The following is a 14856-nucleotide window of genomic DNA, read 5'->3' on the forward strand; positions in this document are numbered from 1 at the left end:
TCATATTATATATAGCTTACATGAAAAAGTAAGCATTACTGACACTGGAAAACTGGTGTGTCCAATCCCATGTAGACCTACCACCTCCTGCCATTGTGCCCTTGATCAAGGCACTTAGCCCCCCACATAGAACTGCACTGTTAGTCACGTTGTCAACATGTGGTCAACCCTCCATCTGGAGAGCTCCTGGGTGTGCAGGCTTGGCTTTTTCAACATTACAACCAAATACATTTGTCTTTATAAAATTATTCATGTGTTGTGGAGATCTATGCACAGAAAGTTATTTGTCAATTAGGATATTCTTAGAATATTTGTAATGATGTTCGCAGTTATATTGCTTCTGTTTAATAGAGGGAAATCCCAGTTTTCTAACAGTGAAGATTTATTTAGGCTCTGCAGTGCTGGTGGAAAGACAACAATGAAATTAATGCTTAGTTAGCCAATTCAAAACATACCTATAGCTATCTAGTTAGTCTGTCATTATTTTATACCTGCTGCTAAAATGTGGTTTTCTCTCTCTCCTCGGGCAACCGCCCACTCGCACTGGGACACAAGCAGCACCACAGATATGCACTGAAGGGTCATTCAGATAATGGCTGATGTGTAGTTTTTTTTATTGATTGATCATATTTACAAGTGTGCTTTCATGAATTACATGAACAATTAGGAAACTAATTTCCATGACTTTCCGACCTTACAAAACCTGATTTGACCATTTGGAACAGCGCATCATGCCATTCAGGTTGGCACATTTTCAATCTGCGCAATCTCGAACAGTGTACTGTCATTCACTGATTCACAGACTAGCGGCAAATACATTTGAACAGAGGAATCAGAAAATGAATGCCCACTCTCCATTGTTATCAAATGAAGATTCCGCCTTCATTCTGCTTTGATTATTTGTTTTGCCTTGGTGTGTGAATCTGGGCCAGCGATAGGCTACTTGCTTTGGTATGCAATTTCCCAAAATGTAAAGTGCTGGTACGGTGTTCTGGACATCTCCAGCCCAAGTCAAGCACTGAAATACACAATCTGGCTGTTCAAAAAGCCAATAATGAGGTGACGTACTATTCCTTATTATAACCCTTCTATTATATATTAAAGCAATAAGGCACACTAAGGGCTGTTCTTATGCATGATGAAATGCAGAGCGCCTGGATACAGCCCTTAGCTGTGGTATATTGGCAATACCCAAAGTTCCTTATTGCTATTATAAACTGGTTAAACATAATGAGAAGAGTAAAAAATAAATGTTTTGTCATACCTGCTTTCCGCCAATCAATCCACCCAGTTTATAATAAATTATATAGACTATCACGAACTATTACAATATTAAACCACAGGTTAGTTCCCTACTCTACATGTCCTGTGAGAAATGAGACAGAACTCTCCATAGGGTCGATTTTAATGATTTATTGCTAAGATACCTGCACAAACATTAACAAACCAGTGACCATTCCAGAATCCTGTGAATGTGTTGATAATTTATTTGAGGTTTTATAGATACAAAAAAGGAGGAAAGTGTCAATTATAAAACATACACAATGTGAAACGCACCTATTACAACACAAATGTAAACTAAGGAACTTTGACTCTGTAGGCATATTTTCCCTTTACTTCCTCTTAACCTGCAGGAACTGTGCAGGAAGGATCGGCAACATTCTTCCCAGGGTATTTTTCTCATCAACCATGTCATACAGATGGGATAGCCTACTGATACCCCATCTCATAATATGGTAGATGTTCAGGAGTCTGTCTGTTATTTCTTACAATTCATACTTTTCACAATCAAATTCAATCAAATGTATTTTATTAAGCCCTTTTACGTCAGCAGTTGTCATGAAGTGCTTTACAGATACCCAGCCTAAAACCATAAAGAGCAAGCAATGCAGAAGCACAGTGGCCAGGAAAAACTCCATGGTTGTTCTTTGGGGTTTTAGGCTGGGTATCTGTATAGCACTGCGACAACTGCTGATATATAAAAATATATAAAAATATGTATATATATATATATATATATACACACAACCGTTCAAAAGTTTGGGGTCACATAGAAATGTCCTTGTTTTTGAAAGAAAAGCAAATTTTTTGTCCATTAAAATAACATCAAATGTAGCAGAAATACAGTGTAGACTTTGTTAATGTTGTAAACGGCAGATTTTTTTAATGGAATATCTACATAGGCGTACAGAGGTCCATTATCAGCAACCATCACTCCTGTGTTCCAATGGCACGTTGTGTTAGCTAATCCAAGTTTATAATTTTTAAAAGCTAATTGATCATTAGAAAACCCTTTTGCAATTATGTTAGCACAGCTGAAAACTGTTGTTCTGATTAAAGAAGCAATATAACGGGCCTTATTTAGACTAGTTGAGTATCTGGAGCATCAGCATTTGTGGGTTCGATTACAGGCTCAAAATGGCCAGAAACAAAGAACTTTCTTCTGAAACTCGTCAGTCTATTCTTGTTCTGAGAAATTAAGGCTATTCCATGCGAGAAATTGCCAAGAAACTGAAGATCTTGTGCAACTCAGTGTACCACTCCCTTCACAGAAGAGCGCAAACTGGCTCTAACCAGAATAGAAAGAGGAGTGGGAGGCCCCGGTGCACAACTGAGCAAGAGGACAAGTACATTACAGTGTCTAGTTTGAGAAACAGACGCCTCACAAGTCCTCAACTGGCAGCTTCATTAGATAGTAACCGCAAAACACCAGTCTCAACATCAACAGTGACTCCGGGATGCTGGTCTTCTAGGCAGTTCTAGGAGTTCCTCTGTCCAATGTCTGTGTTCTTTTGCCCATCTTAATTTTGTATTTTTATTGGCCAGTCTGAGATATGGCTTTTTCTTTTCATCTCTGCCTAGAAGGCCAGCATCCCAGAGTCGCCGCTTCACTGTTGACCCGCAAAACACCAGTCTCTATGGAGAGTTCTCAATGTCAACTCTGATCAAGAGGACAAGTACATTAGATTCACAATAATTGTATGTTATTTTAATGGACAAAAAAATGTGCTTTTCTTTAAAAAACAAGGACATTTCTAAGTGACCCCAAACTTTTGAACAGCAGTGTAAATCAAAATGTTTCTGAAGTCCTGCTATAGTAAGAAAGTGTATTATTCACGACCACAGTTATTCTGTAGCAAAACTGTAACCCCAAACTAAAATAACATGTTTGTAGCATATAACCGTGACCACACTAGTCCTAAACCCCTAACCCGAACCGATCCAGGTTTTCTTGGAAGACTGTGTCCCTGACAGCTTTGGAGACAACTCTGATGTTCTCTGTATCGGTAGCACAGGTGAAGTGGTTGTACAGAGATTTGTGACGCCCTATGTGCTGCTCTTTGTACATGTTCAGGATGAACATCTTAGCAGACTCTGCATCTCTCTGTGGACCTTTAAAAGAATACATTTATGAAAAAGAATGTTTGTAAAATACACTGGGAATCGCTTCATGCATAATACGGTCAGAGTTGGGGTCCCTTCCAGTTCCCGTCACTTGAATTGGATATGGACTCTTTTATATATAGGAATGAACTCTAATTCACTGGAATTTAGGTGGAATTGACCCCAACAATGGATATGTAAAAGATATTGACACACACCTATCAAGGCATAACTATCCAGTGTACTTAGGAAAGTACTCAGCAAGGTTGGAGTATAGCCTGAATATACAACTAAATGTATGACTACCAGTGTACTAGTCTAGTGTACTAACCAGTGAACGTTGGGAAGTAGTCTGCTAAGTTGGAGTGTAAGATCTTGTCTGCTAGGAGGTCTGTTTTGTTGAGGAAGAGGATGATGGAGGACTCCTGGAACCAGGGATAGGTGACGATGGTTGTAAACAAGGCTTTGCTCTCCTCTAATCGATTCTGCAAGGAACATAAACACATATGAAGATTCAGATCATGTTCAAATGTGTTATTGGTAGAATAATATATGTCTAAAAACACTTAGGCTTGGAATTAAATTGAACCCGCCACATTGAACCCTCCACATTGAACCCTCCATAATCTTTGATTATACACTACTGCGCACGTACACAATGAAGGGAGTCTACCTGGCTGGTAGTGGTAGTACATTTTACAGTACCCCAAATCATTTATTTGACTTTATGTGACCATGGGAGAAACAACTCACCACATTGGCGCTCTCATAGAGAACCTGGTCGTACTCGCTGAGAGCCACCAGGAAGATGATGGAGGTGACCCTCTCAAAACAGTGGATCCACTTCCTCCTCTCTGACCTTTGACCTCCAACATCCACCATCCTGGTAAAAACAACACGGAACACATCTCAAATCACACTCTATTCCAGCTATAGGGAACCACCTTCAGGGTGTCATTTAAAATGCTGACATGGGGAATAATTCCTTCCCTCATTCCCTGCACTCTTCCTTGAAGTAATCACTGGTCTAACATTACTAAATAAGTGGAGGTAAGAGCTCAACTACAGTACATAGCTTTCAAAGATCCAAACAAGTTAGATCAGAGATTACTGGAAGGAAGGAAGGAAGGAAGGAAGGAAGGAAGGAAGGAAGGAAGGAAGGAAGGAAGGAAGGAAGGAAGGAAGGAAGGAAGGAAGGAAGGAAGGAAGGGTCGAAAAAAGTATAGTAGAAGTATATAAACAGAACCATAGCCTCAGTGGACAACAAGGCTCTGACACCATTACTCCAATAGAGAGATTACTGACCTGAAGATGACAGTCTTGAGGTCAAAGGGGTACTCTATGATGCCAGTGGTTGGGACCCTGACCCTGAGGATATCCTGCAGAGTGGGGAGGTATGAGGGTGCAGCGATTCTGTCCAGGTCACTCAGGTAACTATCATGAAAATAACATTGGAAAATGCATTGGCAGTGGCACATACTTTGCTAAATACCCTAACACTAGATACCTGACTTATTATGGAGTGCATAGTCATATCTATCTATCTATGGATACAGATCACACATTTGGCAGATTCAAGGAGCTGTGACTTGTTGAGTGTACATGCATGTATACCTGAGCTTGGACTGAGTGAGTGGGTAAAAGACAAATCTCACTATTTGGTAGAGTCAGAGAGCTGGTACTCCCTCCTGCGCTCGTAGCACTTCTGCATGCCCTGGTCACTCCACAGTCTTCTGATGCCATCCACCTGCCATGGTTCCAGGTTGGTCAATATGTCTGCCTCCACCCTGCTCAGCTTGTCTGCATGGCTCTGGAACACACAGAGATGTCGTTTTAGACATGACAATAAAAACCTATTCATAGAGTAGATGTTCCTAGAGATTGATACTTAAACTTATGAACCAGCAAGCCCCTTTAGAAAAACACAATCATATGATACTGAATCTTCTGACAAGCTGCTTGCAATGTTCTGGTGATCTTTGAAATCAATCCGTAGGGTCTTCATGGCTTGGATCATTTTCTGAACAGCAATGACGATGTTCCCGTACACCAGCTTGGTGAAGCCTCGTTTGTCCTCCTCGGAGTAGCCCGTCCCATGGATGATTCTCATCTGCTTGATGAAGGTGCTCTTCCCACTCTCACCAGTCCCTGGGAAAGGAGAGACATGAGTCTGTGAATGTCGGTGTGTGTCAGGATTGGGCTCAATTTAGAATGGAATTGAGAGTGCCTCACAAATCCCAATTAAATTATTGAATTTATGTAGTAAACAGAATAAAGAATTTCAATTCAAATTTGAATTAAAGAATTTCACATAATTCAATTATATTTCCTATGAAATTCAAAATGCCTCTTCTAAATTAGGTGTAGTCTATACAAATAAACATATTGTACATAAAACATCAAACATGTTGTTATACACATGCATATCAAATATTGATGAAACAATTGATTTTCATGTCAATCTTAGAAGGAATGACCAACGAAAACAAACATTTATGCAAATATTCTACTAATTTCCTGTTTTTGGGACTACAAGCTGTCGAGGTCTATTGGAGTCAATTCCATAATTGTGAATTGAGCACAACCCTCAGTGTGTGTGTTTCTTTTTACTATCCTTGTGGGGACCAGAAGTCCTCACAAGTATAGTAAAACAAGGAAAATATTTTGCCGGTCTCCACAAGGAAAAAGGGTATTTATGCTTATTTTTGAATGGGAATCAATTGTTTGGTCCAGACAAGGATAGTAAAACAAATGTGTGTGTGTGTGTGAGTTTATGTACGCATGTGTGTACGAGAACGTGTGTGTTACATGTGGGTGTGTGTTACATAAAGGTACCACTTCATCCACATGTATTGCATACTTTGGCTTATTGGCCAATAATATGACCTATAGAGCAGGAATACATTGAGAAGTTTGTTAATTGAAGCTGAAGGATAAGATTGGTTTGACCTTTCTTCAATGTCCTGTAATACTTAACGCATTCCTAAAATAACCTAAGAACAATCCATGTTTTGATAGTAAGTAGTAAAATGCACCGTGTGAAAATTTTGCAATAGTGCAGTAGGCCTTCATGTAGCTATTACAATAGTGCAGTAGGCCTTCATGTAGCTATTACAATAGTGCAGTAGGCCTTCATGTAGCTATTACAATAGTGCAGTAGGCCTTCATGTAGCTATTACAATAGTGCAGTAGGCCTTCATGTAGCTACTACAATAGTACGGTGTGGCTAGTAATCATTTCACTATGAGAAATTCTGACATTAAATTGCATTGAAGTTGGCCTCACATGAGTGTTGCATTAAAATGCAAGCCAGGATCAACTACTGCCACTTGTCCACATACCACGCATAGCCATAACTGCTGATCAGAGAGTTAAAATGTGCTAGATGACAGTTTGGATAGAAGAGAGATGCAGGTGAGATAAGTGTGACGTAGGATAGAGGCTTTCAGAAAGTGCTTCTTGGTCCCTCTCCAAGTAGTTTTGAAGGACTGTTCTATGAATGATAATGCCCACTCGCCATCAGTCGCCCCTAGATTACACATTCAGTCACACTTTGTACAGCACATTTAAACTATGTCATGAAGACGTACAGACAGTCATTTAAAAAATGTAGCCTACTGTTATTCGTCCTGACTGTAATTACTCTGCCAGTAATACTCACCTTTTTCAGGGCTGAAAATCTCCAAGACAAAAAGTGTAGCCTTGTTCTGAGTGTCTGCTCAATTATCTACTGGTTTAACAGGTTTCTATGTGGAGAATGGGGTTTGGAGTGACTCATACCTATTCAACCACCCAGGGCTTCTCTGGAGAACAACTATGATAAGAAAACTTGTCCTGCCAGGGAAGATGCAGCCTACTATTCCATAGAGGTGATATATAGACTAGATGTTCATCTCATGGTGCAGGAGGGGATGGCTGCTGTTTTACGGGTCCTAACCAATTGTGCTATTATAATATTTTTTTGCATGGTTTGTAACAAATTTTGTACATAATGCTTCTTCTAATTTCTCTTATGACCGAAAATAGCTTCTGGATATCAGACCCCCTGTATATAGCCCAGTGGCTGCTGATGGGAGAATGACTCATAATAAAGGCTTGAAAGGAGCAAATGGAATAGTATCAAACCATGTGTTTGATGTATTTGATACCGTTCCACAGATTCCGCTCCAGCCATTACCACGTGCCCGTCCTCCCCAATTAAGGTGTCACCAACCTCCTGTGATATAGCCTTGTTATTGTGTTACTTTTATTATAATATTTTCTTGCTAGCCATGATTGGCTGAGATAATGAGTGCCGAAAGATGAATTTGGATTGGTCTGCCATATAGCATGCTTCTGTCTATTTGAGCTGGTCAGTAGGTAATCCTGTCAAAAGCAGCTTTTTTTTAAAGAATTGCGTATTAAAACTTAACAAAAGAGTCGACTATGCAAGTATCCATTTTATTAGAACTTCACTGCAACTACTGTTCAGATTACTCTCGTCTGAGTGTGCCAGAGTGCAGAATAACTGATGAATTTACTAACGCTCAACACTGGTTGAATATGGCCGGTGTCAGTAAATCGGCAAAAAAGCGTAGTTAAATTGTTGCCAGGAGCACAGTTACAGTTACCAACACTCTGGTTAACATGAAAACAGCCTAAAAAGCTCTGCTAGGGTGAGTGAAATGGTCAGATTTTGGGTGGGGGCTAAAGTTTAAGATGATTTTTATGGCATTGTACATGGTCAGTGTGAACCAGAGTGATTTGACACAACGGGCCAAGCAATGGAAACGAAACAGGACGTCTTATACATTCATCCATGTATACGGGTAAGAGTCTAGCTACAGTTTCAGATATTATACGTTTCTAATTGTGTCAGAAGGTTGCTAAAGGATACTGTTAGGCTAGGCTTGCTTGCTAACATTGGCTTGCTTGCTAACATTACGTTTATTATCTGTATGTAGTAATGTTATCACAAAATGCCATTTCGCATTGCTAGTTATAGCCTAACTAGCTAACATTGAACCTATTTGGTTAACTTTAGCTAGTTATGACAATCGGTTTGTATTGCTAGTACTCTATGGATTAGGATTATGGTTCAATGTTTAGCTAGCATGTCTAAACAAAAGACTCCACTTTGCCAGATGATTACATGACCCATCAAGTTAGCCAGGTATGTCTGGCGGTGATTACAGCCAACTATTCTATTATAATGCCAAAATATTTGTATCTGGAATTTGTCTTTCAGCATCAGTAGAACACGCCTGACTCTCCTCCACCAGTCATACAAGGAGAATGGTCTAATGCCTCCCATCAAAATAAGAGCTGGCCCAAGCAAGCACAGGTTACACCTGAAGAATGAGGACGAGTGGTGAACTTCATCAACAACTACACAGAGGATAATGCAATAGTATTACCAGGAGGCCACCCAGGACACAAACACTTTGGTGGAAAGCTGCTGCCATCCCATGTGACAAAAGCAGCAGTGTGGCGTCTCTATAAGTAATTGATGGCAACACTTGGTATGTGAAGCATATGCAAAACGTTTTGACTATTTAATTGACCTCAAACACGATTGGCACTACTTTTATTGATCTAACATTATTTCTGTATTTTCTAGAGGTGTGTGTAGTCGGGCTGTGTGTTATCATTTTAATGTCCAGTTTCCAAGATGATGATTCTGTATACAGTGCTGTTGCTCTTTACATTTGTAGTCAAGTGAAACTTACCTGATAATGATGCATTAAAACATTATCTTACGTTTTACGTTACATTTTCTTTTCATTAACTTAATATCATTCTGGACCCTACGCAGCCAGGTCCCATCTACTTTTTAACTCCTCGCAAGTGTGGCTTGTTTGGTGTCTGCTGTGAAGAAATACCACAACGAGTCAACTACTTGATTGATGAAGGCATGGCATCCAGCAACGGCATCAGCGCAGTCAACTACAAGCCTTATTTCTTCACCAACTACGGAGTTGGGGAAAAACACACGTGCCTAATCTGTGATAACTGCAGTGGCCAAAACAAGAACAAGTTTGTGCTCTGGTATTGTGTCTGGCGGACCGTGCACAAGCTCCACCACAGTCTGGACCTTCACTTCCTGATCACAGGCCACACCAAGTTTGCCCTCGACTGGTGTTTCGGCCTTACCAAAGCAGCGCTTCAGAAAGACCAGAGTGAATACTTTGTCTGAGATTGCTGGTGTTGTGAAGGACAGCACTGTGACAGGGGTCAACGTCCCACAGCTGGTTGGACTGGAGGATGGTACGGTGCTGGTGGAAAAATACTGTATGGCTGGCAACAACACGTGACTCTGTACTCCGCTGCCACAGTTCAAGCGGTACCAGGACTTCAGGTGAATATTATTTTCATTGCATTGTATGAGGTTATTCTTCTTATCTAAACTTGGAAGGTGAATAATTCAATTATTGATGTTGTGCAAGGTTGTAATTTCTTAACTTTTTTTGTTATTTCCTGTTTTAGAGTTTTGATGCTCTGGAGCCTGGTGTTGTTGTCGCCAAGGAGTGTTCGGACTCAGTCAGGAACCAGGTTTCAGCTGCCGCGGTACCGGGGCTCCAAGTCTAGGTCCAAGAGGCTTCTAAACAACTTCTACCCCCAAGCAGTAAGACTCCTGAACATCTAATCAAATGGTAACCAGACTATTTGCATTGTTTCCCCATCCCCTCATTTACACCGCTGCTACTCTCTTATCTATACATAGTCACTTTAATAACTCTACTTACGTGTACATATCACCTCAATTACCTCGACTAACCGGTGCCCCCGCACATTGACTCTGTACCAGTAACCCCTGTATATAGTCTCGCTCTTGTTATTTTACTGCTCTAATTACTTGTTCCTTTTATTTCTTATTCATATTTTTTTTTTTATGCATTGTTGGTTAGGGGCTTGTAAGCATTTCACTGTAAGGTCTTCGGCGCAAGTGACTAATTTACTAAGTTGATTTGTTTTGATTTGATTTATAGCACAAACTTGCAGTACCGAAGAGCCCTTACTGCTGCTCGATCATCCTATTTTTCTAACTTAATTGAGGAAAATAAGAACAATCAGAAATTCCTTTTTGATACTGTCGCAAAGCTAACTAAAAAGCAGCATTCCCCAAGAGAGGATGACTTTCACTTTAGCAGTGATAAATTCATGAACTTCTTTGAGGAAAAGATTATGATTATTAGAAAGCAAATTACGGACTCCTCTTTAAATCTGCGTATTCCTTCAAAGCTCAGTTGTCCTGAGTCTGCACAACTCTGCCAGGACCTAGGATCAAGAGAGACGCTCAAGTGTTTTAGTACTATATCTCTTGACACAATGATGAAAATAATCATGGCCTCTAAACCTTCAAGCTGCATACTGGACCCTATTCCAACTAAACTACTGAAAGAGCTGCTTCCTGTGCTTGGCCCTCCTATGTTGAACATAACAAACGGCTCTCTATCAAACTCACTAAAAGTGGCAGTAATAAAACCTCTCTTGAAAAAGCCAAACCTTGACCCAGAAAATATAAAAAACTATCGGCCTATATCGAATCTTCCATTCCTCTGAAATATTTTAGAAAAGGCTGTTACGCAGCAACTCACTGCCTTCCTGAAGACAAACAATGTATACGAAATGCTTCAGTCTGGTTTTAGACCCCATCATCATAGCACTGAGACGGCACTTGTGAAGGTGGTAAATGACATTTTAATGGCATCGGACCGAGGCTCTGCATCTGTCCTCGTGCTCCTAGACCTTAGTGCTGCTTTTGATACCATCGATCACCACATTCTTTTGGAGAGATTGGAAACCCAAATTGGTCTACACAGACAAGTTCTGGCCTGGTTTAGATCTTATCTGTCGGAAAGATATCAGTTTGTCTCTGTGAATGGTTTGTCCTCTGACAAATCAACTGTAAATTTTGGGTGTTCCTCAAGGTTCCGTTTTAGGACCACTATTGTTTTCACTATATATTTTACCTCTTGGGGATGTTATTCGAAAACATAATGTTAACTTTCACTGCTATGCGGATGACACACAGCTGTACATTTCAATGAAACATGGTGAAGCCCCAAAATTGCCCTTGCTAGAAGCATGTGTTTCGGACATAAGGAAGTGGATGGCTGCAAACTTACTACTTTTAAACTCGGACAAAACAGAGATGTTTGTTCTAGGTCCCAAGAAACAAAGAGATCTTCTGTTGAATCTGACAATTCATCTTAATGGTTGTACAGTCGTCTCAAATAAAACTGTGAAGGACCTCGGCATTACTCTGGACCCTGATCTCTCTTTTGAAGAACATATCAAGACCATTTCAAGGACAGCTTTTTTCCATCTACGTAACATTGCAAAAATCAGAAACTTTCTGTCCAAAAATGATGCAGAAAAATGAATCCATGCTTTTGTCACTTCTAGGTTAGACTACTGCAATGCTCTACTTTCCGTCTACCCGGATAAAGCACTAAATAAACTTCAGTTAGTGCTAAATACGGCTGCTAGAATCCTGACTAGAACCAAAAAATTTGATCATATTACTCCAGTGCTAGCCTCTCTACACTGGCTTCCTGTCAAAGCAAGGGCTGATTTCAACGTTTTACTGCTAACCTACAAAGCATTACATGGGCTTGCTCCTACCTATCTCTCTGATTTGGTCCTGCCGTATATACCTACATGTACGCTACGGTCACAAGACACAGGCCTCCTAATTGTCCCTAGAATTTCTAAGCAAACAGCTGGAGGCAGGGCTTTCTCCTATAGAGCTCCATTTTTATGGAACGGTCTGCCTACCCATGTCAGAGACGCAAACTCGGTCTCAACCTTTAAGTCTTTACTGAAGACTCATCTCTTCAGTGGGTCATATAATTGAGTGTAGTCTGGCCCAGGAGTGGGAAGGTGAACGGAAAGGCTCTGGAGCAACGAACCGCCCTTGCTGTCTCTGCCTGGCCGGTTCCCCTCTTTCCACCGGGATTCTCTGCCTCTAACCCTATTACATGGGCTGAGTCACTGGCTTACTGGGGCTCTCTCATGCCGTCCCTGGAGGGGGTGCGTCACCTGAGTGGGTTGATTCACTGATGTGGTCATCCTGTCTGGGTTGTGCCGTGGCGGAGGTCTTTGTGGGCTATACTCAGCCTTGTCTCAGGATGGTAAGTTGGTGGTTGAAGATATCCCTCTAGTGGTGTGGGGGCTGTGCTTTGGCAAAGTGGGTAGGGTTATATCCTTCCTGTTTGGCCCTGTCCGGGGGTGTCCTCGGATGGGGCCACAGTGTCTCCTGACCCCTCCTGTCTCAGCCTCCAGTATTTATGCTGCAGTAATTTATGTGTCGGGGGGGCTAGGGTCAGTTTGTTATATCTGGAGTACTTCTCCTGTCCTATTCGGTGTCCTGTGCGAATCTAAGTGTGCGTTCTCTAATTCTCTCCTTCTCTCTTTCTTTCTCTCTCTCGGAGGACCTGAGCCCTAGGACCATGCCCCAGGACTACCTGACATGATGACTCCTTGCTGTCTCCAGTCCACCTGGCCGTGCTGCTGCTCCAGTTTCAACTGACCTGAGCCCTAGGACCATGCCCCAGGACTACCTGACATGATGACTCCTTGCTGTCCCCAGGCCACCTGACCGTGCTACTGCTCCAGTTTCAACTGTTCTGCCTTATTATTATTTCGACCATGCTGATCATTTATGAACATTTGAACATCTTGGCCATGTTCTGTTATAATCTCTACCCGGCACAGCCAGAAGAGGACTGGCCACCCCACATAGCCTGGTTCCTCTCTAGGTTTCTTCCTAGGTTTTGGCCTTTCTAGGGAGTTTTTCCTAGCCACCGTGCTTCTACACCTGCATTGCTTGCTGTTTGGGGTTTTATGCTGGGTTTCTGTACAGCACTTTGAGATATCAGCTGATGTACGAAGGGCTATATAAATAAATTTGATTTGATTTCTTTCACATGACCCAGCAATTTAGTGTGTCTGGGTAAGCATTATCTAATATTTATAAAATATTTTTATCTGGACACTTTCTGTTTGCCTGGAATTTTTCCTTATTGTAGGTGACTACTTTTGCCACTGTTAGTCTTAATCTTTACTACACTACTCACTGTTTTGCACATGACCTCCCATGTGAATCCTTAAAGAGATGGGTGGAGCTGGCTTAAGAAGGTGTGAACAATGCTGAATGGGTGTAGACAAAGGAGAGCTCTCCAGAAAGTACCAAAACATTCAGTACCAAAGCTATTTTCTCAAAAGTGAGTTTACAAGTTTGTCAACTTTCAAAGCAGAATTACTTTCCAATTGGTCCTCAAATGCAGTGTATGATATACAATTTTGTAGCTCTGAGTCTCTACTTGTACCCAATGCAAAAAACACAATTTCAAATGTTGCTACCTAATACCGATTTGAGCCAGTCGGTCACCTATTTCTTATTGATCTATTAACTAATTTACCGCCAAAACTCCATACCACCAAAACAGGCTGACATATCAGGCAGTCTTTTTAACAGCTCTTACACTAAAAAGGGATTAGCATTGTTTTCACCATTCCACAGTATTATTCCAACCTCATTCCACAGTATTATTCCAACCTCATTCCACAGTATTATTCCAACCTCATTCCACAGTATTATTCCAACCTCATTCCACAGTATTATTCCAACCTCATATCACAGTATTATTCCAACCTCATTCCACAGTATTATTCCAACCTCATTCCACAGTATTATTCCAACCTCATAGTGTGGAAATATATTTAAAACCCAGAAAATCTAGTTTTTGACTGCACTGGGTCTTTAAATGGCACTGATCTATAGCAGATTAAAGACAAGTCGAGTTTAAACTAAACCACAGATGATGGGAACCATTTGAGGAAAGTCAAATGTTCATTTGCAAGATTAAAATAATTGTCAAAACGCTATCTAGACTAGGCCTATTCCTCTAACAATTTTTTTACGATATAAAATCAACTTGGAGTAGCGTAGTTAACTATACCTCGCGCATAAAGTTGCCGAATAACCAATTATACATAGCATACGCCATGACTCACCTAAAAGCAACAACTTTATCTCGCGGTGAGATTCTCTCTTGTCCCGGCGAAGCTGTCTCTCAATCTCCTGATGTATCTTATTTCTCTCCAATTCTTCAGCCGACATACAGCATTCACCCATATTGGTGCCGTGTTGTAGCCGTCCGTAGGTAAGGTGAGGTAGATGGATAATGATTTTTATTCCAACCAGGGGGATGCGGGTCAAGATAACGTCCTCCCTCCCTGTCAAAATGCAGAAGTCATGCTTACGTGTAGGAACCGGGTCGCATTCCTAACATGCATTTAAACCAGAAGCAGGTGATATAAGCCATGGTTTCCCAAACTCAGTCCTGTGTTGTTTTTTTGCCCTAGTTGATCAAGCTTCGATTATTTGAATTGTTTTAAATTATGAATCAAATGGCTACCTGGACTATTTACATTGCTGCTACTCACTGTTTATTATCCATGCGTAGTCACTTTACCCCTACCTAC

The 14856-nt window shown here is 41.0% G+C and overlaps 1 protein-coding gene across 1 annotated transcript; it reads right to left on the minus strand.

Moving 5' to 3' along the window:
• Positions 1 to 1398: 1398 nt before the first annotated feature.
• LOC110537042 (guanine nucleotide-binding protein subunit alpha-14) lies at positions 1399 to 14856 on the minus strand. Its single transcript, XM_021622758.3, has 7 exons — positions 14386 to 14856; positions 5348 to 5532; positions 5040 to 5194; positions 4690 to 4818; positions 4138 to 4267; positions 3716 to 3869; positions 1399 to 3393 (listed from the first exon to the last, which is right to left on the minus strand). Exons 1-7 carry the CDS (start codon positions 14504 to 14506, stop codon positions 3200 to 3202), a joined length of 1068 nt encoding a protein of 355 aa, XP_021478433.1. The 5' UTR covers positions 14507 to 14856; the 3' UTR covers positions 1399 to 3199.

The sequence above is a fragment of the Oncorhynchus mykiss genome, chromosome 12, assembly GCF_057628025.1.
Source record: "Oncorhynchus mykiss isolate SJ-2025 chromosome 12, ASM5762802v1, whole genome shotgun sequence".
Taxonomy (NCBI): Eukaryota; Metazoa; Chordata; class Actinopteri; order Salmoniformes; family Salmonidae; genus Oncorhynchus; species Oncorhynchus mykiss.

Bases quoted from the DNA above. Each gene is read 5' to 3' on its own strand.
- LOC110537042 (XM_021622758.3), bottom strand. From the start codon at position 14,506: ATGGGTGAATGCTGTATGTCGGCTGAAGAATTGGAGAGAAATAAGATA. The intron at 4,268-4,689 runs GTCAGTAATCTC...TGTTTTTACCAG, and splicing joins CTCAAGACTGTCATCTTCAG to GATGGTGGATGTTGGAGGTC. The intron at 3,870-4,137 runs GTGAGTTGTTTC...TGTTCCTTGCAG, and splicing joins TCTATGAGAGCGCCAATGTG to AATCGATTAGAGGAGAGCAA.